The sequence below is a fragment of the Scardinius erythrophthalmus genome (genome assembly GCF_964197995.2).
Source record: "Scardinius erythrophthalmus genome assembly, chromosome: 7".
Taxonomy (NCBI): domain Eukaryota; kingdom Metazoa; phylum Chordata; class Actinopteri; order Cypriniformes; family Leuciscidae; genus Scardinius; species Scardinius erythrophthalmus.
Window position 1 is genome coordinate 6,744,344 of NC_138227.1, and position 25,553 is coordinate 6,769,896.

Here is a 25,553-nt window from a genome sequence, read left to right on the forward strand (position 1 = left end):
TGCAGAACAAATATAGAGAATTCGATACTACATGTCTTCTCTTATTGATGTTGTTGAGTTTCTGGTGTCCAATCAATTACCCTTGAGGGGTAAAATTGAGGCCTTTGATCATATGGATGAAGGTGGAAGTGGACTGTTCATGTCATTACTGGAATTCAGCATCAGGAAGGACCCCCAGTTGTGAAAACAATTCCAAAAAATGCCACTTACACCAGTGGTTCTCAACTCCAGTCCTCGGGACCCGTTGCTCTGCACATTTTGTATGTCTCTCTTATCTGACACACTCAGTTCTGTTCAGAACAGCGGGTCCCGAGGACTGGAGTTGAGAACCACTGACTTACACAAGCCATGAAATTCAAAATGAACTCGTTGCTGTAATGAGCAGCATTGTGACTGACGCAATAGTGAAAGAAATCGGCGATTCGTGGTTTACTGTGAAAGTAGACGGAACCAGGGACCCTACTGGAATGGAAAACATTTATATTGTAATTCGCTACTTCTTTGAAAAAACACTGGAAATTACAGAACGACTGCTTGTGATGACCATCGCAAATTCAGGCGATGCACAAACCATCACAAACATGATACTTTCAGAGCTGTCCGAGGCAGGCTTGAATGCATCTAAGATTCTGAGTCAAGTGTACGATGGAGCCGCGGTGATGTCGGGGAAATATGGTGGAGTGCAGCGACTTCTGCAGGAAAAAGTTGGCCGGGAGATACCGTATGTACACTGCCTAAGTCACCAGCTGCACTTAGTTGTTGTGCATGCGTTATCTGCTGAGAAAGCCATTCAAGATTTTTTCAGCATATGCAACGCGCTTTATAACTTTTGCCGTAAACCCACGGTTGCTCTGCAATATAGAGGTGACAGACTCAAACGTTTACTTGGCCAGAGGTGGACAGGCCATCTGGGTACTGTTGCCGTCATCGTCAGTTCATTCGAGGACATTACATCAGTTCTGGAGCATGTCAGCTCTGCAAGGACTTATGGAGCTGAAGTTCGCATTGAGGCAGTTGGACTGTTAAGGGAAGTGACAGATGAAAGCTTCATTTTCATCTGCCATTTGATTCACAACGTAGGCCTAAGACATTTAGGCTATTTTGTGTGTGTGTGTGTGTAAATATTATTTTATTTTATTAAATAACAAAATTCAACAAGTCAACACAACTTCAGGACAAATGTCAGGACAGTATGACAAAAAATATATCTCATGAAAAAAATTACTTTCATACCTCCAAATCAAGTTTTGTTCAATAAATGCAGCAGCAGATGTTGAAAATGTCTACTGTCTTTTTGGTGGGGGGAGGGTCTAACTGTGCATGTTCAGTATGAGTGTCATTACTCTAGCTTGTTTCTGATTGGAGAAAAATGACATGTTGCAACCATCCCCTGTTGCCCGGTCTCCCCTACGCCGAAGGGTACGCGCGCTACACACAGCCTACGACGTAGCTACGGCGTGAGTTCGACGCAGAAGTATAAAACAGGCTTAAGTCTCAGCTCGTGCAACTTGCGTTTGAGCGGGACCTTACAAAGAAAATGCGCAACGAATGGAAAGACCTCGTTCTGAGAAAGTTTAACTCTTCCACTCGTCGACTGCAGCTTTTCTAAAGGTAGGATGTGTTTTTGCTTTTTTGTCTTTGTTACTATGATTGATTATATAGCCAGTGCTGGTCCTTATTATTTATGAGAATGCTGGAGGCAGCGTTGCTCTGTATCGTCGCATCGGGTTGCCTAAATGATGACTTGATGGTTGTTGTTGTTGTTTTTTAAAAGTGGGTGTATTATTATTATTATTGAGGGTGGGAGAGGTATGCCCCCCCAGTGACACAACAAGGCCCCCTCGTTCCGTATGTCCTGGCGCCGACCCTGCTTGTCGGTAACAACTAAGCGCGAACCAGAGCCGTTAAATATGAGAGTTGCGACCATCGACAGTATATAAGAGGTTGCGACACACTAGGCTTGTTCGACTTGAACCGGCGCTGCACTGACCGATCAGTTTATGACATCAAGAGCAAACTCGCGAGACCGATTGAAAAGCATACAGAGCCATCTACTCTCTAATCGCTCTCGCTGTATTTAAATGTCCTTCACCGATTGGTCTGTGCAGTGTGCAGCACCGGTTCAAGTCGAAGACAAGCCTACTGTGATCACGCCGCCGAGATAGTTCCAAACAAACATTGCTTATTATACTGACACTAAAATTACTTGCATATAATAGCATTTTTTTTCTGGGGAGTAGCAGAAACACTGCATTAATACGTTTTGGTGTTTAATTTTGGAGGGAAATTGGCTGCTCCCATAACAATATATATATATATATATATATATATATATATATATATATATATATATATATATATATATATATATATATATAGACTAATTAATGTCATTTTATTAATAGATTGATCTGCCAAGAGTGACATTAGAGTCTTCACATAGACTGAGTTAAGCAAGAGTCTTGTGACAAAATAATAGGACATTATAGCCATAAAAAAAATCATAGTACTTGCATACTTAAGTACATTTGAAGGCAAATACTTTTCTACTTTTACTCAAGTGAGTGCTTAAAGGCAGCACTTCTACTTTTACTTGAGTAATATTTTACCTTGAGTATCTTTACTTTAACTCAGGTACATGGTATGTTTACTTCATCCACCACTGGCAGAGAAACAGAAAGGCAGGGAATATTTAGTAGGTTTTTTAAAAGAATCCGGATTGGACGAGAATATAGTGTAAAGGGAATTTAGTAGAGTAGTAATCCAACAAATTGGATGCATCCTGCCCTAAAACCCCAAAGAAGAAGAAGCCTTACTTTCCCTGAAGAAATAAACCTTTGAATCATAGACTGTAAAAAAAAGATGGACGACGCCCCTTCGCTCTCTTCCATTGATGAGAACTGAAGCCGCCAGTGTCCCGATATGGCGCTGACATATTGGAACTTGAGTCTGCGCAGTAGCTATCTCGGGACCAGACCTGCGCAGTGGCAAGCAGGAAGTAAAGCCGCGAAATCAACGCTCCGCCCTCACTCTCGCAGAACGCACTCAGGGAGAGTGCATTCTGCACACTTTTTTAAAAACTGATTGCAGTACGACGAGAGGCTTGTTAAAATAAAGTAAATACAATCTCCTCAGTCTTCCGAAGATCCCGAAAAAATGTCTGTTGGTGCTTCAGTGACTACTTCGCTCAGAAAACCTGCCAATCACAGCTGTCCATCATGACGTTACACCACCGCATCACGTAACTAACTAAAAACCTACTCATTTTAGAAACAGACACTTGAACTTACATCAGCGTGATAAAAACGACAGCAAATGAAAGAAACCACCTTTAGAAAAAAGATATTTGATGTGTAATTTAATTGTTTAGTTGGTCTCACGTTCCATTGAATAACACAGGGAGGCGGGGCTTATGACCTATACTAGGACCAGTCACCGGGGGGCGATCGAGACGTTTTGGCTTCACTCTTCAGGGCTTGTGCGGCACGCTTGCTTTGAATACAATGGTATAACATGCGGCCCCTTTAAGAAACTTGATGACATCGCGCACTGCGCCTGCGCAGAAGAGAGAAGCGAGAGAGACGAGACGAGCTAAAACTTTCACCAGTTGAGGCTGAATATGTCACTGTTAACGATGTGGAATATTTTCTCCGGATGCCGTATATTTCCAGTCTGCAGGTGAGCGATGTTACTAGATTACAGAGTTTAACATTAACCGGCTCCAGAGTAAAAGCCCTCATATCGTGAATAAGGTTTGTCTGCACTGGAATCACACGAGCGAGTTCATACAGAGAGAAGACGCACTAATGTGGAGAGAGTTTTAGACTTTCGGGCTCTGTAGTGAATCATAGAAAGAACAGAAGCGTTGTACAAGTGTCGTAGTGAAGATGTGAAACTCAATGAGGTGAAAACAGGGAACTTTTAGAGACAAAAGCCATATTCACACTGGATTAGTATTATCTGGGGACCTTGTGTGATTCAGAAATTACGGTGTTTGGCGAAATATGGTAGGTCATTTGCGCGGGAATTTTAACTATTTACACTTTTTACTCAAATTAAAGACATGGCCGATTCGCGCGGAGTTAAGATCACACACAACCTCCGCAATTACAAATGATTGTCCTGTGCGAATAGGGCTAAAGAGGTTTTTCAGCAGCTCATTTAAACATAATGACTCAGTTATTTCCCTCAGACTTTGGGAAAGTATTAAAGAAGCCTTGTTTTAAATGTAACTAATATCAAACCACATTAAAATATCCTAAATTTACAAAAGTTATTCAAACAAATGTTCACTATTTAAATACAATGAAAGTAATTCAGTGTAAATTCAGTTGTTTCTTTTCTTTTACGAAATGTTCTCCCACAATAATTCACCAATAAATACTGGAAAAAATAATTTGTGTATTTTTGGCAATCAGAGTTGGTTGTATGCAATTGTTTTGATAGAGGGAAACAAGATACATTTCTAGTTATTCTTCATACATTCTTCTGTAAACAAAATAAGTATCCACTGTTTGAGAAGTTATACCCATATTTGGTTTTCAACCATTGAAAATGGGAAAATTTAACCATTTGAACATTGGGACCTACCAATATCTGTGTAAACCATAGACTGTAAAAAAAGATGGACGACGTCCCTTCGCTCATTTCCATTGGTGAGATATGAAGCCGCCAGTGTCCCGATATGTCGCTGACATCTTGGAACTTGAGTCTGCGCAGTAGCGATCTCGGGACCAGACCTGCGCAGTAGCGATCTCGGGACCAGACCTGCGCAGTAGCGATCTCGGGACCAGACCTGCGCAGTAGCGAGCAGGAATTAAAGCTGCGAAATCAACGCTCCGCCCTCACTCTCACAGAATGCACTCTCCCTTTTTAAAAAAATGTATTGCAGTATGAGGAGAGGCTTGTTAAAATAAAGTAAATACAATCTCCTCAGTCCTCCTAAGATCCCGAAAAAAATGTCCGTTGGTGCTTCAGTGACTACTTTGTAGGGCTGGGCGATATGGCCAAAAAAGAATATCACGCTAATTTTTTTTATATCAGTTGATATCGATAATTATCACGATAAAAATCAAATCTTTATTTCTTTCAAGTTTAAAGGCAGATTTTTGCTCCTAAGTGAAAGTTGTAGAAACCAGAGCGTTAACTGTGGTTTTAAACTACTCTTTATTGTCAGAACATATCATGACAAACACTTGCCAAACAGGTGAACATTTCACAAATCTGAGGTAGAACATTCAAACATTTGTCATTTTTCCTTAACAAAATGAATATATTTATTGGAAAATTTCTTAGTTTCTGCATGTGCTATTTTTTTTTTTTTTTTTTTGGTAAAATGTAATATTCTGACTGTTTGAGTTTTATTAAACTTAACCATTGGTCATCCAGTATCATGCATTTAGATCATGACAACCACAGATGACAGATGAAACCAAGCATAGCCTGTAGCACCTTACTATCATGGCAAAATGTAACTTTATGGTTTCTATGGTATTTGTATGAAAAACAGTAGCCTAAATACATTAAATACTGTAATTATATTCCATTAGTCCTTTAATACATTGTCTACATTAATAATATAATACAATTCAATATGTACAGTACCAGTCAAATGTTTGGAAACATTACTATTTTTAATGTTTTTGAAGAAGTCTCTTATGCTCATCAAGCCTGCAGTAAAAAAAACAAAACAAAAAAAAAACAGTAATATTATGAAATATTATTACAATTTAAAATAATGGTTCTCTTTTTTAATATATTTTAAAATGTAATTTATTTTTGTGATGCAAAGCTGAATTTTCATCAGCAAGTACTCCAGTCTTTGGTGTCTTATGATCCTTCAGAACAATATAAAACAATAAAACTAACAATATAAATCGTTACCATAACCTTTTATCAATTTAACGCATCCTTGTTGAATTAAAGTACTAATTTCTTAAAAAAAAATAGTTATTGTTCCCAAACTTTTGAACGATAGTGTATATTGTTACAAAAGATTTCTATTCTAAATAAATAGTTCTTTTTAACTTTTTATTCATCAAATAATCCTGAAAAAAGTATCTCAGGTTATAAAAAAAATATTAAGCAGCACAACTGTTTCCAACATTGATCATAAATCAGCATATTAGAATGATTTCTGAAGGATCATAAGACACCAAAGACTGGAGTACTTGCTGATGAAAATTCAGCTTTGCATCACAAAAATAAATTACATTTTAAAGTATATTAAAAAAGAGAACAATTATTTTAAATTGTAATAATATTTCATAATATTAGTGTTTTTTTTTTTTTTTTTTTTTTAACTGCAGGCTTGATGAGCACAAGAGACTTCTTTCAAAAACATTAAAAATAGTAATGTTTCCAAACTTTTGACTGGTACTGTATATCTCACATTTCATAGTGCAGTTAATATTACTAGGCTAATGTTACAGTAAATCCATGGTAAATGATGGGAATTTGTAGACGGAAAAGCCTTCTGACTGTCAAGTCAAGTCATTTTATTTGTATAGCACATTTAAACGAACGACAGTTGACCCAAAGTACTTTACAAGTTAGAACAGGAAAGGCAGAAACAATATGCCTTAAAAATGTGTGTAAGACACAAAAAGTAAACTATAAAGTATAAAAACCAAATGATAAATAACAATATATATATATGTAACAACATTTCAAAACAAAAGATAAAGAAAAAAGACATAAGAAATTAAAGAGAATTAAAAGCAAGAGTCTTAAATTCGTCTTAAAACTGACAATTGTGTTACAGGACTTGATATGAAGTGGGGGGGAGTTCCAGAGTCTAGGGGCTATTACAGAAAAGGCTCTGTCTCCTCTGGTTTTGAGGCGTGTCTGGGGGATGGCAAGAAGCTGTTGGGTTGTAGACCTGAGTGATCTGGCAGCAGAGTAAGTGGACAGGAGCTCAGAAATATACAAAGGGGCTTGACCATGTAAAGCTTTAAAAACAAAGAGTAAGGGCCAATCTCATTTCTCTCTTACCCCTTCCCCTTCGTCTGCGTCTTCCCCTTGCCCTTCGATACCGAGTGAAGGGGGGTAGGGGGAAGAACGTTTCTCTAAGAAATGAGACACCACTCGATTACCGTTTGCGTCATCTTCCCTTTCCGCTAGCTGGCTGCTACGTCAACAGAGGCGATACGCGTTGACATAAACAAACGAAGATGCCGTCGTCTCGGGTTGTGATATCGATTGCCTGGTCTCCCTTTATCTTTGCACGCTTGTGTGCCATTAGTCAAAGACATTGTTTCATTGTATTTAACGGCGGCGCCGGCGACACCATAAGCAAAACATTAGCAAACGGCAAACAGCGCATAGCTGCTAGCTAGCGGTTAACTAGTGATTCAAAACAAAACATTACAATTAAAACCGCTTGAACGTTTTATTAAAGGTATCATAAAACACGAGTGTCATTGAACTGCTGAAAATACATACATTTGTGCGACTCACTTCTGGGAAATTCCTACCCCTCTCTTTCAAGTGTGGTCCTCCGCAGACTTCGTTTCAAGGGCTATATAGCCCTACGCCTTGGCCCTAGCCCTTAGTCAAAATGAGAATTGGGACACCACTTCCCCTCACATGAACGCGCAAAACCGAGGGGAAGGGGTAAGAGTAAGGGGTAAGACAGAGAAATGAGACGCAGCCTAAGACTTTAAAATCAATTCTAAATTTCACTGGTAACCAGTGAAGCTCAGCTAAAACTGGAGTTATGTGCTCAAACTTTTTGGTACCAGTGAGGAGTCTTGCAGCAGCATTCTGAACTAACTGAAGTCTATTTAAGTTATATTGGTTTAGACCTGTGTACAGTGAATTGCAGTAGTCCAAGCGTGAGGTAATAAAAGCATGAATTACTGTTTCAAGATCTTTCTTGGATAAAAAGTGCTTCAGCTTAGCTACTGTTCTAAGCTGATAAAACTACCTTTAACCACAAAGCTAACTTGTTTATTAAAATTAAGAGAGCTGTCGAAAATTACACCTAGATTTCTGACCTGACTCTGCAGGTTTGATGACCAAGGGCCAAGGGCATTGCTCCAGTGTTTTGTATGGGTAGGTGATCCAAATAAAATCATCTCTGTTTTCTTGGTATTAAACTGGAGGAAGTTTTCTGCCATCCAGGATTTGATGTCTTCCAAACAGCTAAAAATAGTTTCAATAGATGTAGTGCAACCAGGAGAAATAGGTAAATACAGTAATGTATCATCAGCATAACCGTGGTATCTTAAGTTGTGCTTTTCAAGGATAGTGCCAAGGGGGCAGCATGTATAAGGAGAATAACAGGGGGCCAAGAACTGATCCTTGAGGGACGCCATATTTAATATCCACTGGAGGGGATGATTTAGCACCCAGTTTGTCAGAGAAAGTTCTCTCTGTCAGGTAGGATTTATACCAGCGTAAGACAGGGCCCTGTAGTCCAACACTATTTTCCAAACGGTCAATAAGAATACCATGATCGATAGTGTCGAAGGCAGCGCTGAGGTCAAGAAGGATAAGTAATGCACTTGATCCAGAGTCAATGGTAAGAAGGATGTCATTATAAACTTTAAGTAGTGCGGATTCTGTGCTATGGAGGGCTCTGAAACCAGATTGGAATTTATCCAATATGTTAAAACTAGTCAAGAAAGACGAGATCTGCTGGAAAACTGCTTTTTCCAGAATTTTAGAAATAAAAGATAATTTAGAAATGGGTCTAAAACTTCTAGGGTCGTTGGGGTCAAGATTAGGTTTTTTCAACAGTGGTTGGACCACTGCGTGCTTAACCAGAGGGGACAACACCAGTGTATAAAGAGCAGTTTACTATAGCTAACACAGTTGGACAAAGGACATCAAAGACCTCTTTAAAGAGACGAGAAGGGATGACATCAGAGGAGCAGCAAGAAGGCTTAAGGTGAGAAACTATCTCAGACAGCTCAGGGGAAGACAGAGGAGTGAAATGCTGGAGGATGCTGGTAGGACTATAAGTTATAGCGGAGATGCAACCCTGGGTTGTGATGCTAGATCTGATATGGTCAATTTTGTGGATAAAATAATCAGAAAACTCATCACAAGTTAAGGATGTATCAACTATATATGTCGGATTTAATAGTGTATCAACAACTTTAAAAAGACGTTGGGTCTATTAGCCTGTGAGTTAATAAGCTCACTGAAATAATTAGCTTTTGCCTTTTTAACAGCAGCTTGGTAGGCTTGTTGCAGAAATATGTCATAAGAGACCTGAAGCTTATCTTTTTTCCATTTCCGGAGAGCTTGTGTGGAGCTATTCACCCAAGGGGTTGAAGTGTTTGACCTGAGTCGTTTTAATTTTACAGGGGCTATCTGATCCAATGTTTCAGTACAGGACAGGTTAAAACTAGAGACAAGCTCATCAATATTAGTGCATTATGGCAAGTCAGCAGAGAGGGAGGTAGGGAGAGCAGGCTTAAAAGAGTTGGAAAAAAGGGAAGCTGTAGCTGAGTTAAAAGAACGAGCTAAAACGTAGGAGGGGGGAGGGACAGAGGGAGGGCTGTGGCTAGAAAATTCAGACTCAATCAAAAAGTGATCAGAGATGGCAGCATAAGTGATATCAAGTTTATCAACTGATATCCCAGATGACAGGACAAGGTCCAGTGTGTGGCCCTTGACATGAGTGGAGCCACAAATTGATTGAGTGAGGTTAAAAGAGTCGAGTAACGCTAAAAATTCATTCACCATCGGCTTAGTTGGGCAACAGACATGAATGTTAAAAATCACCAAGAATGAGCATCTTGTCAGACTGAATGGACATAGCAGACAGGAGGTCAGAGAAATCATGTATAAAGCAGCTAAGTAGCTTTGGGGGGTCTGTATACCAGTGCACATAACAGAGGAGTTTGGAGACAATTTGCAAGTATAAACAGTTGAACTTCAAAAGAAGAGTAGCTTTTTACAGGAAGAATTTTGCAATTGAATATATTCTTAAAGGCTGTAGCTAGGCCACCACCACGGCCTGAGATCCTTGGGGAATTTAGGAAACCCCACTGGGGAGGACATAATTCAGTGAAAGGGGATACATCACCAATACTAAGCCAGGTTTCAGTCACAAATAAAATGTCCAACTCATGCGATGTGATAATGTCATTTAGAATGAAAGTCTTGTAGCTACAGAACGGGCATTTATGAGGGCAAATTTAACTGGCAAAGATCGAGTTGTTGATCTAGTAGAGACATGTCCATTAAAACAAAGTGAACGGAAACACGCCGAATCCACTCAACCACGGGGAAGGACGGTCTTGGCCGAGATGGAACGAAAAGCCAAGCGCACAGGAATCTGAGTCACTGGAAGTTCGCGGACAGGCGTCGAGAGCAGGAGAAGATTCCGATAGTCAGAAACCACATTTGGAAAAAAGATATTTGATGTGTAATTTAATTGTTTAGTTGGTCTCACATCCCGTTGATTAACACGGGGAGGCGGGGCTTATGACCTATACTAGAACCAGTCACCAGGGGGCGATCGAGACGTTTTTGCTTCGCTTTTCAGGGCTTGTGCGGCACACTTGGTGTAAACACAAAATAATGATTTGCCATCTTTCTAAAGTCATTTTTACCCCCCTCTACAAAATACTGTACAACTCAGTAAATATAAACCCATCACATTTATGTTTGGCTTTCTTCAGAAATTTTTTTAACAATATAACAAATTTTAGCCGGGGAAGTTTCTAAAATGTGGTTGTTTTGACACGGATGACCCTGTAGATCTGTTTTATATGATGATAATATACAGCCTTTGTCAAAACACGATTTATAACAGCAAATATTCACTTAACTATCAAGTAATTAAATTAGTTCATTAGAAATTCAATAACTTTCCAATTCCAGATCTGGTCCTGTGGGCGTCAGTATCACACAGTGATCACAGTTCACACCTGCAGTGAAGCCCCTCCCACAACAATTCACCAATAAATACTGGGAATATTCCCATCATCCTACAAGAGAAGGACAAACTCCAGGAGTAGCTGCTGAAATCTGTGTGACTGTTAAAGATGGAGTTTATTAAAGAGGAGATTGAAGACATGAGGGATCCAGAACCATCCAGAATAAAACATGAAGATACTGAGGAACAAATAGGTTGGTGTCCATTCGTGATTCTTCATTGTTGACTGCTTTGGTGTCTGTGAAATAATAAGTAGTATATTGATGATAAATGATAGAGAAATTCATCTAAATTATCCTAATCTTGTATATATCCAGTGTTGGGGCTAGTTACTCAAAAAAGTAATATATTACATATTACTCTCAAAAATAGTAATGCCTTACTTTACTTTATTACTCCCTGGAGAAAGTAACTAGTTATATTACTAGTTATATTACTAGTTACATTTTTTTTCTTAATTACTCTATAATTGCCTGAGATGCATCAGATGGAGGGAGAACATACAAAGGAGGAGTGTTCTTTAGGGTCTTTAATTACGCCAACAACAGACTGGCACTGTCTAGCACAAATAACTACAAACAACTGTACTTGTACTTGCCGTTGTTGACGCTTCCATTTTTCCCCATCTGTCCCAATAATATCTGTCTGCAGAGCCACAGTTTCACCACAGCAGTTTTACCCGCGCATGCGCAGTTTCAGGTTGTAATTCAAGCCCTATAAATAGTCATTTATATGCAAAATTGTCTATAAAACACAACCGGTCTTCCGACCTTTTACTATATGCGCGAGGGAGAGAGAGCAATACAGCGCTCGTGTTGTTTGAAGGCGGTGAGAGTGAACGGGCTGCCGGGGCGCTATATTTTTTTTCCCAGGATGGTAGGGGAAGACTCATGAATATTCATTAGGGAAGTCATCCCTGATTGGCCTTAACTGCCGCGTGTCGACCAATCGGTGATGGTAAATGATACCTCGTGCCAAACCCAGACCAATCACTGTTCCATTCACGCCCTCCTCCTCTTCCCTTCTGTTCTCTGTGTTGTGTGCCTTGTGTGTGATGAAGGTGCTACTGGCAAATGTAACGCAAGTAACTAGCTCGGGAAAACTGTAATAATATTACTATTTTCAGACGAGTAATGCTTTACACTACTAGTTACTGAAAAATTAATATTATTACAGTAACGCGTTACTTTGTAACACCCAACACTGTATATAGCTATGTGTCAAACACATTTTAATTATTCAAATGAATGAAAATTATATAACAAACCTTCAACATCAAAGATCTGATACTTTATACTCACACAGACAGAAACCTATTCTCTTGTTTTCTGCTTGTGTTCACTTGAATTTTCCTTGAAATTATCCTCCTTAAACTGATTATAACTACTTGATATGTTCATTCTAGATCAGATGGAAATACCAGAGCTAAGAGAAGAACTGAATGAAGTAAAGAAACACTGTGACTTCAAAACTCAAGGAACAAAAGCCAAAAAGCTGCACTCCTGCTCTCAGTGTGGAAAGAGTTTCAGTAAAAAAGGAAACCTGAAGACACACATGAGAATTCACACTGGAGAGAAACCGTATCCATGCTCTCAGTGTGGAAAGAGTTACACATATTCATCCTTACTCAAAATTCATCTGCATATTCACTCTGGAGAAAAACCATTTAACTGTGATCAGTGTGGTAAAGAGTTCATTTCACCATCACATCTAAAAAAACACCTGAAAGTTCATTCAGATGAGAGGCCTTATGTGTGTTCTCTCTGTGGAAAGAGTTTTTCAAGGCTGGATAATTTTAAACTGCACCAGAAAACACACAATGAAGTGAGAGATCATGTGTGTTGTGACTGTGGGAAGAGCTTTACTACAGCTGGTGATCTGAAACAGCACCAAAGAATTCATACTGGAGAAAGACCTTACAAGTGCTCATATTGTGACAAGAGTTTCATTAATACTGGAAACCGGAAATTACATGAGCGAGTTCATACTGGAGAGAAGCCGTACAACTGTACTCAGTGCGGAAAAGATTTTACTTCACCATCACATCTAAAAAAACACCTGAAAGTTCATTCAGATGAGAGGCCTTATGTGTGTTCTCTCTGTGGAAAGAGTTTTTCAAGGCTGGATAATTTTAAACTGCACCAGAAAACACACAATGAAGTGAGAGATCATGTGTGTTGTGACTGTGGGAAGAGCTTTACTAGAGCTGGTGATCTGAAACAACACCAAAGAATTCATACTGGAGAAAGACCTTACAAGTGCTCATATTGTGACAAGAGTTTCATTAATTCTGGAAACCGGAAATTACATGAGCGAGTTCATACTGGAGAGAAGCCGTAATACTGTACTCAGTGTGAGAAGAGTTTTAGACATTTATCAAGCCTTCTCATTCACATGAATAACTGTTGCAAGTGATCGACATTTAGTTCTATATCAAATACATTCAGGTAAATTCTGCAAGATAAAATAAAAATAATAGAAAAAAAATTTGAGATTTTTTTTTAAATGAATGGAAGATTAGGTGAAGCTTCAAAAGTGTAAATATAATTTTTTTATTTTTTTTTGCAAAATCTGTCTATCTGGAATTCATTCTGTAAGGACTGATTTTCCTGCTAAGACAAAAACGCACCCTGCAATAAAGCCATAAAATGCACCCTGGACAGCAGATAGCAAAAACGGTATCATTTTAAAGGAGAACTCCGGTCAATTTTAACATTGAGCTCATTTTTTTGTACATTTGGAGTGCTGTCAGTGCAGAGAACAACGACAAAAATCTGTGTTGCCTACACCGTGTTATCCTGTTTTTAAAATTTGCACCCTGTTGACTTAAATGGGGCAAGTACTAAACCTGCTTTTAGCCTCTTAACATCCTTGATGTGTCATTACAAGTGCACAGCCAATGTGAGTGATTCATGTGAGCGCTGACTGAATAAACATCATTTTTATTCATATCTTTCACATCTACTGCAGTCAGATTAACTCGCGTTCACCCCGAAGGAATCACTCACGACCTGTGCACTTGTAATGACACATCAAGGATGTTAAGAGGCTAAAAGCAGGTTTAAAACTTGCCCCATTGAAGTCAACAGGGTGCAAATTTTAAAAACAGGATAACACGGTGTAGGCAACCGTGGGAAATCCTGTTTCTCCTCTCTGAGTGATATCTCTTTAAGATATCTCAAGGAACCAGGTGCTACAATCCCCCCCCCCCCCCATTTGTATAACCATTTTTGTTCTCCTCTGGGTATTTAATATTCTTCTCTATAGAACCCATTCTTAATGCGCATGTAAACGCCATCAGCGTTTCTCACAGGTTCGCGTTTAAAGTCTATGTAGAGAGAATTGTGTCGTCTTAGCGACCCCTAATTTAATAACAAATGATTGTTGCGACGGAAGCGAATCAATCATAACTAACCTTAGCTGGAAAATAACTTTACTAAAGAACCACTATAAAGCCAAAACAATCTCTGTTACCATAAATTATACGTTTATCTCTGTAAAGCTGCTTTGGAACAATCTACATTGTTAAAAGCGCTATATAAATGAAGATGACTTGACTTGACTATTTAAGGATGGGTAACAGAGGGGGTTCATTGGGACTCTTTACCAGGAACCCCCATACAGTGATGTTTCAGTGTTTTCCTGTTGGAAGGCCCTGACCCATCACTGTGTGTCTCTGTCAGGAAAACATTGCTTACTTTTAGAGTCATCTTTGAGTAAGTGATGTCATGTATTTATTATTTCTGAATTGGCTTTTAATCATTTACTTCTGTAATTGGCATGATACATTTTTACCTGACAAATAAATGTTACATCTTGATTTATTCTGAAGTTTTCTGAAATCATTATTTTAGTAGATTATGAGGAGGCTGGTGCTACCGCAGATCTGTGTCCATTAAACCTTCGCCAGGCCTTGGATTCCGTCGTTGGGCCAATGGATGGTCCTTACAATGTCATACTTTTAGGTTTCACAAAAAGTTAGGGATACTCGACTTTCGTTTCGTGTGAAATTTATAGAAAATTTAAAAAGTTCATGCTACAGTGATATTATATCATGAAAGTAGGGCATTTAAGTAGAAATGCCAAATTAAGTTCACGTGTAAAGGTTGCATTTTAGGTGCATTCTGAAATTTCACCCGAAAATCACATATCCCTAACTTTTTGTGAGTAGTGTATTTACTAAGTTTACTATATTGTCTTCTGATAGTACACACAGTTATGAGAAATAAACAGAAAAAATATATTTTTTAATATCAAAAAGCATTTAACTGAGATTGTTTAACCTGAAAACAAGTCTAATATGTGTTTGTGGAAAGAGTTTTTCACTGCTGGACTCTAAACAGCTCCAGAAAATACAGACCATGAAATCATGAGTGTTTTGAGCCGGACTCTCCATTGGTCTAGACTGACTCTGTCCGGTAGGGGCTTCACTTTTACCTGTTTGCACTCGTTTAATTTGTTAATTTATATGTCAGTCAGAAATCATTAACCGCATTTCCACTGTACAGACCATATCAGATTCAATCACATTTGTTTGTTTGTGGTCATGGGACTGCACAAAACAACTCTCTTTCAGGCTTTTAGTTCAAAAGAGTGAACATTTGGAAGAATATTGATAAATATGTATGTTTTTTATGTCACATTTCTTCATCGAGATTGATCATTTCTGTACTGCTATACTGTTTGTTACCTGTTACACTGGGGCAGAAAAGCCATTAAAAATAACAAATGCCCCCAAAATACAAGCGATTGGGGTAAAAATATTTAATTTTCCTGTGTTTTTATATTTATAAGAGGAATAGCATCATACAATCAAGCAACATAAAATCTAGTGTGCTGTTTTTTCCAAATATCAGCTTGATTGTAAATTTGATATTATGCAACTGCTCCATAACCAAGTTATTAATGGGTAACTTTAAATTTTAGACAAAGTTTGTCAACAAAAAGTTAGATTTTGTTAATGATTGACTAGCAGCAATCAAAATGTTCAAAGTGTTATTTCTAATTAGTTAACATTATTTTGAAAAACAGGCAAATCGATTTCCAAATGTTAAAAGTATTTTAGAATGAAGAAGAAACCTTACTCTCCCTGACTATTGCCTTACTAAATGAACTAACCCTTTGAATACAATGGTATAACATGCGGCCCCTTTAAGAAACATGATGACATCGCGCACTGCGCCTGCGCAGAAGAGAGAAGCGAGAGAGTCGAGACGAGCTGAAACTTTCACCAGTTGAGGCTGAATATGTCACTGTAAGCGATGCGGAATATTTTCTCCGGATGCCGTATATTTCCAGTCTGCAGGTGAGAGATGTTCTCAGATTACAGAGTTTAACATTAACCGGCTCCAAAGTAAAAGCCCTCATATCGTGAATAAGGTTTGTCTGCACTGCAATCACACGAGCGAGTTCATACAGAGAGAAGACGCACTAATGTGGAGAGAGTTTTAGACTTTCAAGCTCTGTAGTGAATCATAGAAAGAAGCGTTGTCCAAGTGTCACAGTGAAGATGTGAAACTCAATGAGGTGAAAACGGAACTTTTAGAGACAAAAGCTATTCACACTGGATTAGTATTATCTAGGGACCTTGTGTGATTCAGAAATTACGGTGTTGGCGAAATATGGTAGGTCATTTGCGCGGGAATTTTTACTCTACAAATTAAAGACATGGCCGATTCGCGCGGGATTAAGATCACACACAACCTCCGCAATTATTACAAATGATTGTCCTGTGCGAATAGGGCTAAAGAGGTTTTTCAGCAGCTCATTTAAACATGATGACTCAGTTATTTCCCTCAGACTTTGGGAAAGTATTAAAAAAGCCTTGATTTAAATGTGACTAATATCAAACCACATATCCTAAATAAAATATCCTAAATTTCTAAAAGTTATTCAAAAAAGGTTCACTAAAATACAATGAAAGAAATTCAGTGTAAATTCAGTTGTTTCTTTTCTTTTGCGAATTTTTCTCCCACAATAATTCACCAAGATTCATCTAGATTACTGTAATGCTTTATTAGCTGGTTGTCCTGTTTCCTCAATAAACAAGATACAGTTAGTCCAAAATGCCGCCGCAACAGTTCTAACTTGATCAAGAAAATATGATCATATAACACCAATTTTATCATCACTACATTGGTTACCTATAAAGTCCCGTATTAATTACAAGGTATTGCTACTGACTTATAAAGCCCTAAACGGCTTAGCTCCAGTCTATTTAACGGATCTTCTATCGCCCCATAATCCATCGCGCTCTTTAAGATCACTAAATTCGAGGCTTTTGGTCAAAATGTTCAAAGGATATCCAGGTCCACCAAAGGAGGGAGAGCATTTTCACATTTAGCCCCAAAACTCTGGAATAGCCTTCCTGATACTGTTCGTTGCTCAGACTCGCTCTCTCAGTTTAAAACTAGATTAAAGACGCATCTCTTCAGCCAGGCATTCATATGATACTTTTAATCTTACAGTTAAATCTGACCTATAGTTCATAAACGCCAGAGGAGAACTGGCCCCCGACTGAGCCTGGGTTCTCCCAAGGTTTTTTTTTCTCCATTAGGTCACCTGATGGAGTTTTTCGGTTCCTTGCCACTGTTGCCTTTGGCTTGCTCAGTTGGGGATATTTGGGGATATTTAATTTAATTAATCAATCAACGATACTATTGATCAGCATTACCAAACGTCGACGTTCCACTAGAAACAAACATTGATGTATTGTTTTAATTTATTACTGTGAAGCTGCTTTGATACAACCTGTGTTGTGAAAAGCGCTATAAAAAATAAACTTGACTTGACTTGACTTGACCAATAAATACTGGAAATATTAATTTCAGTGTATTTTTGGCAATCAGAGTTGGATGTTGTATGCAATTGTTTTGATAGAGGGAAACAAGATACATTTCTAGTTATTCTTCATACACTCTTCTTTAAACAAAACAAGTATCCACTGTTTGAGAAGTTATACCCATATTTGGTTTTTAACCATTGAAAATGGGAAAATTCAACAATTTGAACATTGGGACCTAGCAATCTCTGTGTAAACCATAGACTGTAAAAAAAGATGGACGACGTCCCTTCGCTCTCTTCCATTGGTGAGAAGTGAAGCCGCCAGTGTCCCGATATGGCGCTGACATCTTGGAACTTGAGTCTGCGCAGTAGCGATCTCGGGACCAGACCTGCGCAGTAGCGATCTCGGGACCAGACCTGCGCAGTAGCGATCTCGGGACCAGACCTGCGCAGTAGCGAGCAGGAAGTAAAGCCGCGAAATCAACGCTCCGCTCTCACTCTCGCAGAATGCACTCTCCCTGAGTGCACTTTTTAAAAAATTGATTGCAGTATGACGAGAGGCTTGTTAAAATAAAGTAAATACAATCTCCTCAGTCCTCCGAAGATCCCGAAAAAAATGTCCGTTGGTGCTTCAGTGACTACTTCGCTCGGAAAACCTGTCAATCACAGCTGTCAATCATGACGTTACACCACCGTTTTTATAGCATCACGTAACTAACTAAAAACCAACTTATTTTTGAAACAGACACTTGAACTTACATCAGCGTGATAAAAACGACAGCAAATGAAAGAAACCACATTTGGAAAAAAGATATTTGAAGTGTAATTTAATTGTTTAGTTGGTCTCACATCCCGTTGAATAACACGGGGAGGCGGGGCTTATGACCTATACTAGGACCAGTCATCAGGGGGCGATCGAGACGTTTTTGCTTCACTTTTCAGGGCTTGTGTAAACTCAAAATAATGAAGTCATTTTTACCCCCCTCTACAAAATACTGGATAACTCAGTAAATATAAACCCATCACATTTATGTCTGGCTTTCTTCCGAAAAAATATTAACAATATAACAAATTTTAGCCGGGGAAGTTTCTAAAATTTGGTTGTTTTGACACGGATGACCCTGTAGATCTGTTTTATATGATGATAATATACAGCCTTTGTCAAAACACAATTTATAACAGCAAATATAGTGAGGAAAATAAGTATTTGAACACCCTGCTATTTTGCAAGTTCTCCCACTTGGAAATCATGGAGGGTAGAGTTCTCAACGGGCCTGAAAATTACAACCCGACCCGACCCGGCCCGTGGCTTTTAAAGCCCGGACCCGATGTAACCCGACACATAAACATGAATTATCTGCCCGCGGCCTGACGCCGCGTCGGATTTTTTTTTCTCTCATACACGTATTATCATGACCAGCAGATGGGAATTCAAATCAACCTTTAATGTTCATGCCTTTTAACAATACAAACAACTGAAACAATAAACTTTAAATATGTAAATAGGCTGTAGTAGCGACGGTGAATTCACCTGCGGCAAGTTTACTTCTCACCAACTCCATGTTCTTCTCCAGGCTAAAGGCGTGCACTCAGCGGCGTCAGGTCTGCCCCCGCCCCTCTCATGATGCACGTTACACGCAGCAGCCAGACTTTCTTTTCGGTGAACAGCAGCGATGATTAATAAAGGTTTTTTTTTTTTTTTTTTTTTTTTTTTTTTTTACTGAGCGGAAAAGATTAAGCCCGAGGTCCGACCCGAGTCATTTGATTATATTTTCGACCCGAACCCGTGGGTCCCGTCGGGTTTGTCGGGCCGACCCGACCCGTTGAGAACTCTAATGGAGGGGTCTGAAATTGTCATTGTAGGTGCATGTCCACTGTGAGAGACATAATCAAAAAAAATCCAGAAATCACAATGTATGATTTTTTAACTATTTATTTGTATGATACAGCTGCAAATAAGTATTTGAACACCTGAGAAAATCAATGTTAATATTTGGTACAGTAGCCTTTGTTTGCAATTACAGAGGTCAAACGTTTCCTGTAGTTTTTCACCAGGTTTGCACACACTGCAGGAGGGATTTTGGCCCACTCCTCCACACAGATCTTCTCTAGATCAGTCAGGTTTCTGGGCTGTCGCTGAGAAACACGGAGTTTGAGCTCCCTCCAAAGATTCTCTATTGGGTTTAGGTCTGGAGACTGGCTAGGCCACGCCAGAACCTTGATATGCTTCTTACAGAGCCACTCCTTGGTTATCCTGGCTGTGTGCTTCGGGTCATTGTCATGTTGGAAGACCCAGCCTCGACCCATCTTCAATGCTCTAACTGAGGGAAGGAGGTTGTTCCCCAAAATCTCGCAATACATGTCCCCAGTCATCCTCTCCTTAATACAGTGCAGTCGCCCTGTCCCATGTGCAGAAAAACACACCCAAAGCATGATGCTACCACCCCCATGCTTCACAGTAGGGATGGTGTTCTTGGGAATGGTACTCATCATTCTTCTTCCTCCAAACACGTTTAGTGGAATTATGACCAAAAAGTTCTATTTTGGTCTCATCTGACCACATGACTTTCTCCCATGACTCCTCTGGATCATCCAAATGGTCATTGGCAAACTTAAGACGGGCCTTGACATGTGCTGGTGTAAGCAGGGGAACCTTCCGTGCCATTCATGATTTCAAACCATGACGTCTTAGTGTATTACCAACAGTAACCTTGGAAACGGTGGTCCCAGCTCTTTTCAGGTCATTGACCAGCTCCTCCCGTGTAGTTCTGGGCTGATTTCTCACCTTTCTTAGGATCATTGAGACCCCACGAGGTGAGATCTTGCATGGAGCCCCATTCCGAGGGAGATTGACAGTCATGTTTAGCTTGTTCCATTTTCTAATGATTGCTCCAACAGTGGACCTTTTTTCACCAAGCTGCTTGGCAATTTCCCCGTAGCCCTTTCCAGCCTTGTGGAGGTGTACAATTTTGTCTTCTAGTGTCTTTGGACAGCTCTTTGGTCTTGGCCATGTTAGTAGTTGGATTCTTACTGACAGGTGTCTTTATGCAGCTAACAACCTCAAACAGGTGCATCTAATTTAGGATAATAAATGGAGTGGAGGTGGACATTTTAAAGGCAGACTAACAGGTCTTTGAGGGTCAGAATTCTAGCTGATAGACAGGTGTTCAAATACTTATTTGCAGCTGTATCATACAAATAAATAGTTAAAAAATCATATATTGTGATTTCTGGATTTTTTTTTAGATTATGTCTCTCACAATGGACATGCACCTACGATGACAATTTCAGACCCCTCCATGATTTCCAAGTGGGAGAACTTGCAAAATAGCAGGGTGTTCAAATACTTATTTTTCTCACTGTATATTCACTTAACTATCAAGTAATTAAAGTAGTTCATTATAAATTCAATAACTTTCCAATTCCAGATCTGGTCCTGTGGGCGTCAGTATCACACAGTGATCACAGTTCACACCTGCTGTGAAGCCCCTCCCACAACAATTCACCAATAAATACTGGGAATATTCCCATCGTCCTACAAGAGAGGGACAAACTCCAGGAGTAGCAGCTGAAATCTGTGTGACTGTTAAAGATGGAGTTTATTAAAGAGGAGATTGAAGACATGAGTGATCCAGAACCATCCAGAATAAAACATGAAGATACTGAGGAACAAATAGGTTGGTGTCCATTCTTGATTCTTCATTGTTGACTGCTTTGGTGACTGTGAAATATTAAGTAGTATATTGATGATAAATGATAGAGAAATTCATCTAAATTATCCTAATCTTGTATATAGCAGTGTGTCAAACACATTTTATTATTCAAATTAATGAGAATGATATAACAAACCTTCAACATCAAAGATCTGATACTTTATACTCACATAGACAGAAACCTATTCTCTTGTTTTCTGCTTGTGTTCACTTGAATTTTCCTTGAAATTATCCTCCTTAAACTGATTATAACTACTTGCTGTGTTCATTCTAGATAAGATGGAAATAACAGAGCTAAGAGAAGAACTGAATGAAGTAAAGAAACACTGTGACTTCAAAACTCAAGGAACAAAAGCCAAAAAGCTGCACTCCTGCTCACAGTGTGGAAGGAGTTTCAGTCAAAAAGGAAACCTTAACAAACACATGAGAATTCACACTGGAGAGAAACCGTATCCATGCTCTCAGTGTGGAAAGAGTTTCCGTCAAAAAGGATACCTTATCAAACACATGAGAATTCACACTGGAGAGAAACCGTACACATGCTCTCAGTGTGGAAAGAGTTTCAGTCAAAAAGGAGACCTTAACAAACACATGAGAATTCACACTGGAGAGAAACCGTATACATGCTCTCAGTGTGGACAGAGTTACACATATTTATCTGCTCTCAGAAATCATCTGCGTATTCGCTCTGGAGAGAAACCATTTAACTGTGATCAGTGTGGTAAAGATTTTATTTCATCTTCACGTCTAAAAGAACATCTGAAAGTTCATTCAGATGAGAGGCCTTATGTGTGTTCTCTCTGTGGAAAGAGTTATTCATGGCTGAACAATTTTAAACGGCACCAGAAAACACATAATGAAGTGAGAGATCATGTGTGCTTTGACTGTGGGAAGAGCTTTACTACATCAGGTGATCTGAAAGAGCACCAAAGAATTCATACTGGAGAAAGACCTTACAAGTGCTCATATTGTCACAAGAGTTTCACTCAGTCTGGACCTCTGAAATCACACGAGCGAGTTCATACTGGAGAGAAGCCGTACGACTGTACTCAGTGTGAGAAGAGTTTTAGAAGTTTATCAAGCCTTCATGGTCATATAAAAACCTGTTGCAAGTGATCAACATTCAGTTCTATATCAAATACATTCAGGTAAATTCCGCAAGAGAAAATATTGAGATTGTCTATTTAAATTTTTTTGTTAAAATTAATGAAGACTAGATATATTTAAAGGAACATTCCACCGTTTACATTTAGATAGGTGGGCAAATGCATTTTTGTCTCAGTGCATGGATTGTTTTAGTTGACAGGGTCGGCGCGATCTTAGCTTAGCTTAATGAATGGAATCCTTTGTTGCCAACTAGCATGTCCTGAGTAAAAGTGATTAAAAAAACAACTAATTACTTCTTGTGGCCTGCGAGTACACAACGAGTACAAATAGCGATGCAGATTAACACTAGGCGATTTCCTAGGCAGATGTTGACATGGGACTAGATTAGGGGGAAGCACAGGCGAAGCATTGCTACTTGGGCGCAGAGATATCACGCAACACATGAAATCCCACGACTTGTGAATACAGGTATAATATGGGTCGATCTATACATGCGTCATGTTTAAAATGATCACTTGCTCTGTGGACAGCTGTCCGTTTGGTCTGTTTTTTCCAGTTCACTTTAACACAACGGAAAAAAAAATCGAGTGCTGCAGGATGGATCAACGCAGTGAAATCCTCGGTAGCTGTGACACAACTGCGGGCACGCTTATCTTGATCTGACGCGTTGAGCCTGGTCATCGGTGGCAGTAACTTGTAGGGATGCACAATATATATCAACCACATATCGATATCGGCCGATAAATGGTCATTTTTTAGGGCCCTATAATTTCCGCGATCACGGAATCGCGGAATTGGCAAATTAACGCAGAATCTAGTGTCAACGCGGAATTTCGCGGAATTTTACATATTTGGAATAAAATTCTGTTTTTGTGTGGGAGAAAAACATATGTCTGAGGAAAATCGCATATTACTGAAAGAACGAGCAGAGAGAGAGAGAGGCCCGGTCGCGCGCGCGTCTTCAAACTGTCTTGCTCTCTCTCACTCCCTCGCGCTTATTAATCTAAATCAATTGAGAATTGACACAATGGTAAAAGATCGGAAGAACGAAGTTTCACGTGGAGCATTCGGTCATTTTTTTCCCTGAATTAAGCTACCGCTGGGTGTGAATTGTGCAAAAAAAAACTTTTTTACCTTGCCTTCTTCTCTGAAAAGCGTTCTGCCCATTCAGCTGACATAAAAAACACTTTCAATAAACTAAACAAAACCTATCCAATGATGAAATGTTTTCTGTGTTGACAAATCTTGTGCGATGTCCTAACTGCCGGGATAATCACACAACGCGTACAAGTCTGCTAATGATACGTCTGATTCGCGAACTAATGACTCCTTTGAACCGATTCACTTTAATGAATGGTTAAAACAACTGATCTGTCCAACACTGAATCGGTGTATAACAAAATCGGTAACACTTTACAATAAGGTTCCATTTATTAAACTCTAGTTAACTAGATCAGTTAACATTAACTATTAATAAACTGTACTTCTACAGCATTTATTAATCTTTATTAATGTTATTTCACCATTTAGTAGTCTACATTATTTAAATGAAAAGTTGTATTTGTTAACATTAGTTAGCCTAATGCACTGTGTGAAGTAACATAATAAAAATACAGGGTTAGGGTTAACTAAAATTAACAAAGATTAATAAATACAGTAACAAATGTATTGCTCGTGGTTCATGTTAGTTAGCCTAATACATTCACTAATGTAAACAAACCAAACCACATTTAACACCTCTTAAAATGATAATTTTGTTTGTTACCTCAATAAATTTAGGGTCATTCCTATTTTATTTGTGTACATTTTAATCATTAACATTAAAAACACTCTTTTTACGACTAAAATAACAGTAAAGGGTAAAAAAAACCCTGAATTCCCAAAAATTAAAACGGAAAAAACGGAATTTGGGAAAAAATAAAACGGAATTTGGGAAAAAATAAAACGGATTTTATAGGGCCCTAATTTTTGATGTTATCGTTATCGACAGGAGGGGTGGGGCCGTTCTCAGGCTTTATTAGAGACAGTCCACAGTGACCTCCCCCTCTTTAGCTCTTCTCTCTGGCCTTTGCATCTTCACATTGATAGTGCGGACTCTCTCTCAACCACAACAGCGTCGAAACCACCATGCAAGTTCATCATATCTTCTCCATCCAGCAGAGAAGAAAACGACTGCAACTTGTACAGTGACATTTGACACTCATGGACCCACCGACGAACTCAATTTTCAACCACTTCAAGAATTGTCCTCTGCACATACCATGCAAGTATCAATTTAAAGAGGTGCTCTGAAAATGATAAGCTGATGGTTCTTTTCATAGTTAAATTGGTCTTTTCCATAGATCCATTTCCTGCTTCCGGTTCCATATCACTCACCCTTTTACCTATGCATGTATGTGAATATATGTATGTTTGTCTAGTTATGTTTGTGATTTAGTTCATAAAACTTGTGCACAATATATAGTTGGTTCTGATTATCTGCTTGCAACAAAGTCCATTTTACGATCTTGATCTTGTTACATGCTCTAAGCGCTGTACATGCAAAGAAATAATTATTTTTCGGTGGCCATGAAAGATACACTTTTCTTAGAATAACTGAATAATCAAAAGAGTTTGTTGGAACTGATTAATTGATTGTAATATTAATTTAGCTACCTCAAGTTAATCTAATTAACCGACCCAAATATTAATAATTAATCATAATTGGTAATTTGTTGTTATTATTAATATTTCCCCTTTGAGCTAATTTGTTACAGCCTTGTGGCGGAAAGAACGTGTCCACCGAGTCAAGACTTCATGACAAGCACAGACAAGTTCGCTTGAGCATTCGCAGCTTGTAAGTTGTGATATGTTAATTTAGTGTGTATACAGTATCTGATTAATCTAATATAGGATGCGTTTGTTTGAGTTAATTAACGATGCATTAAAGCGCGTAATTGTAACCTACTGGTGATCATCTTTATTTTTAGCGTGCACAGCTTAAACAGCAATGCGCATTTATAAATATAGTTGGGGCTGTCATACATATGACATTATTATGAGAACACTATTGTAAT

General features: G+C 38.8%; 2 protein-coding genes across 3 annotated transcripts; both read left to right on the plus strand.

The window, feature by feature from the left end:
* The first annotated feature begins 3,535 nt into the window (after positions 1-3,535).
* On the plus strand, positions 3,536-14,023 carry LOC308693361 (uncharacterized protein). 2 transcript variants are annotated; one of them, XM_081370215.1, is made up of 3 exons: positions 3,536-3,678; positions 10,840-11,088; positions 12,300-14,023. In XM_081370215.1, exons 2-3 carry the CDS (start codon positions 11,004-11,006, stop codon positions 13,232-13,234), a joined length of 1,020 nt encoding a protein of 339 aa, XP_081226341.1. In that variant the 5' UTR covers positions 3,536-3,678; positions 10,840-11,003; the 3' UTR covers positions 13,235-14,023. The 2 variants fall into 2 exon arrangements, with proteins under 2 accessions (XP_081226341.1, XP_081226342.1); XM_081370216.1 differs by lacking the exon at positions 10,840-11,088 and having other exon boundaries at positions 3,573-3,678.
* Positions 14,024-16,080: 2,057 nt separating this feature from the next.
* LOC308693956 (uncharacterized protein) lies at positions 16,081-25,441 on the plus strand. The gene is made up of 3 exons (XM_081371149.1): positions 16,081-16,199; positions 21,106-21,354; positions 21,665-25,441. The coding sequence occupies exons 2-3, from the start codon at positions 21,270-21,272 to the stop codon at positions 22,504-22,506; spliced, it is 927 nt and encodes a 308-aa protein (XP_081227275.1). The 5' UTR covers positions 16,081-16,199; positions 21,106-21,269; the 3' UTR covers positions 22,507-25,441.
* Positions 25,442-25,553: the final 112 nt, after the last annotated feature.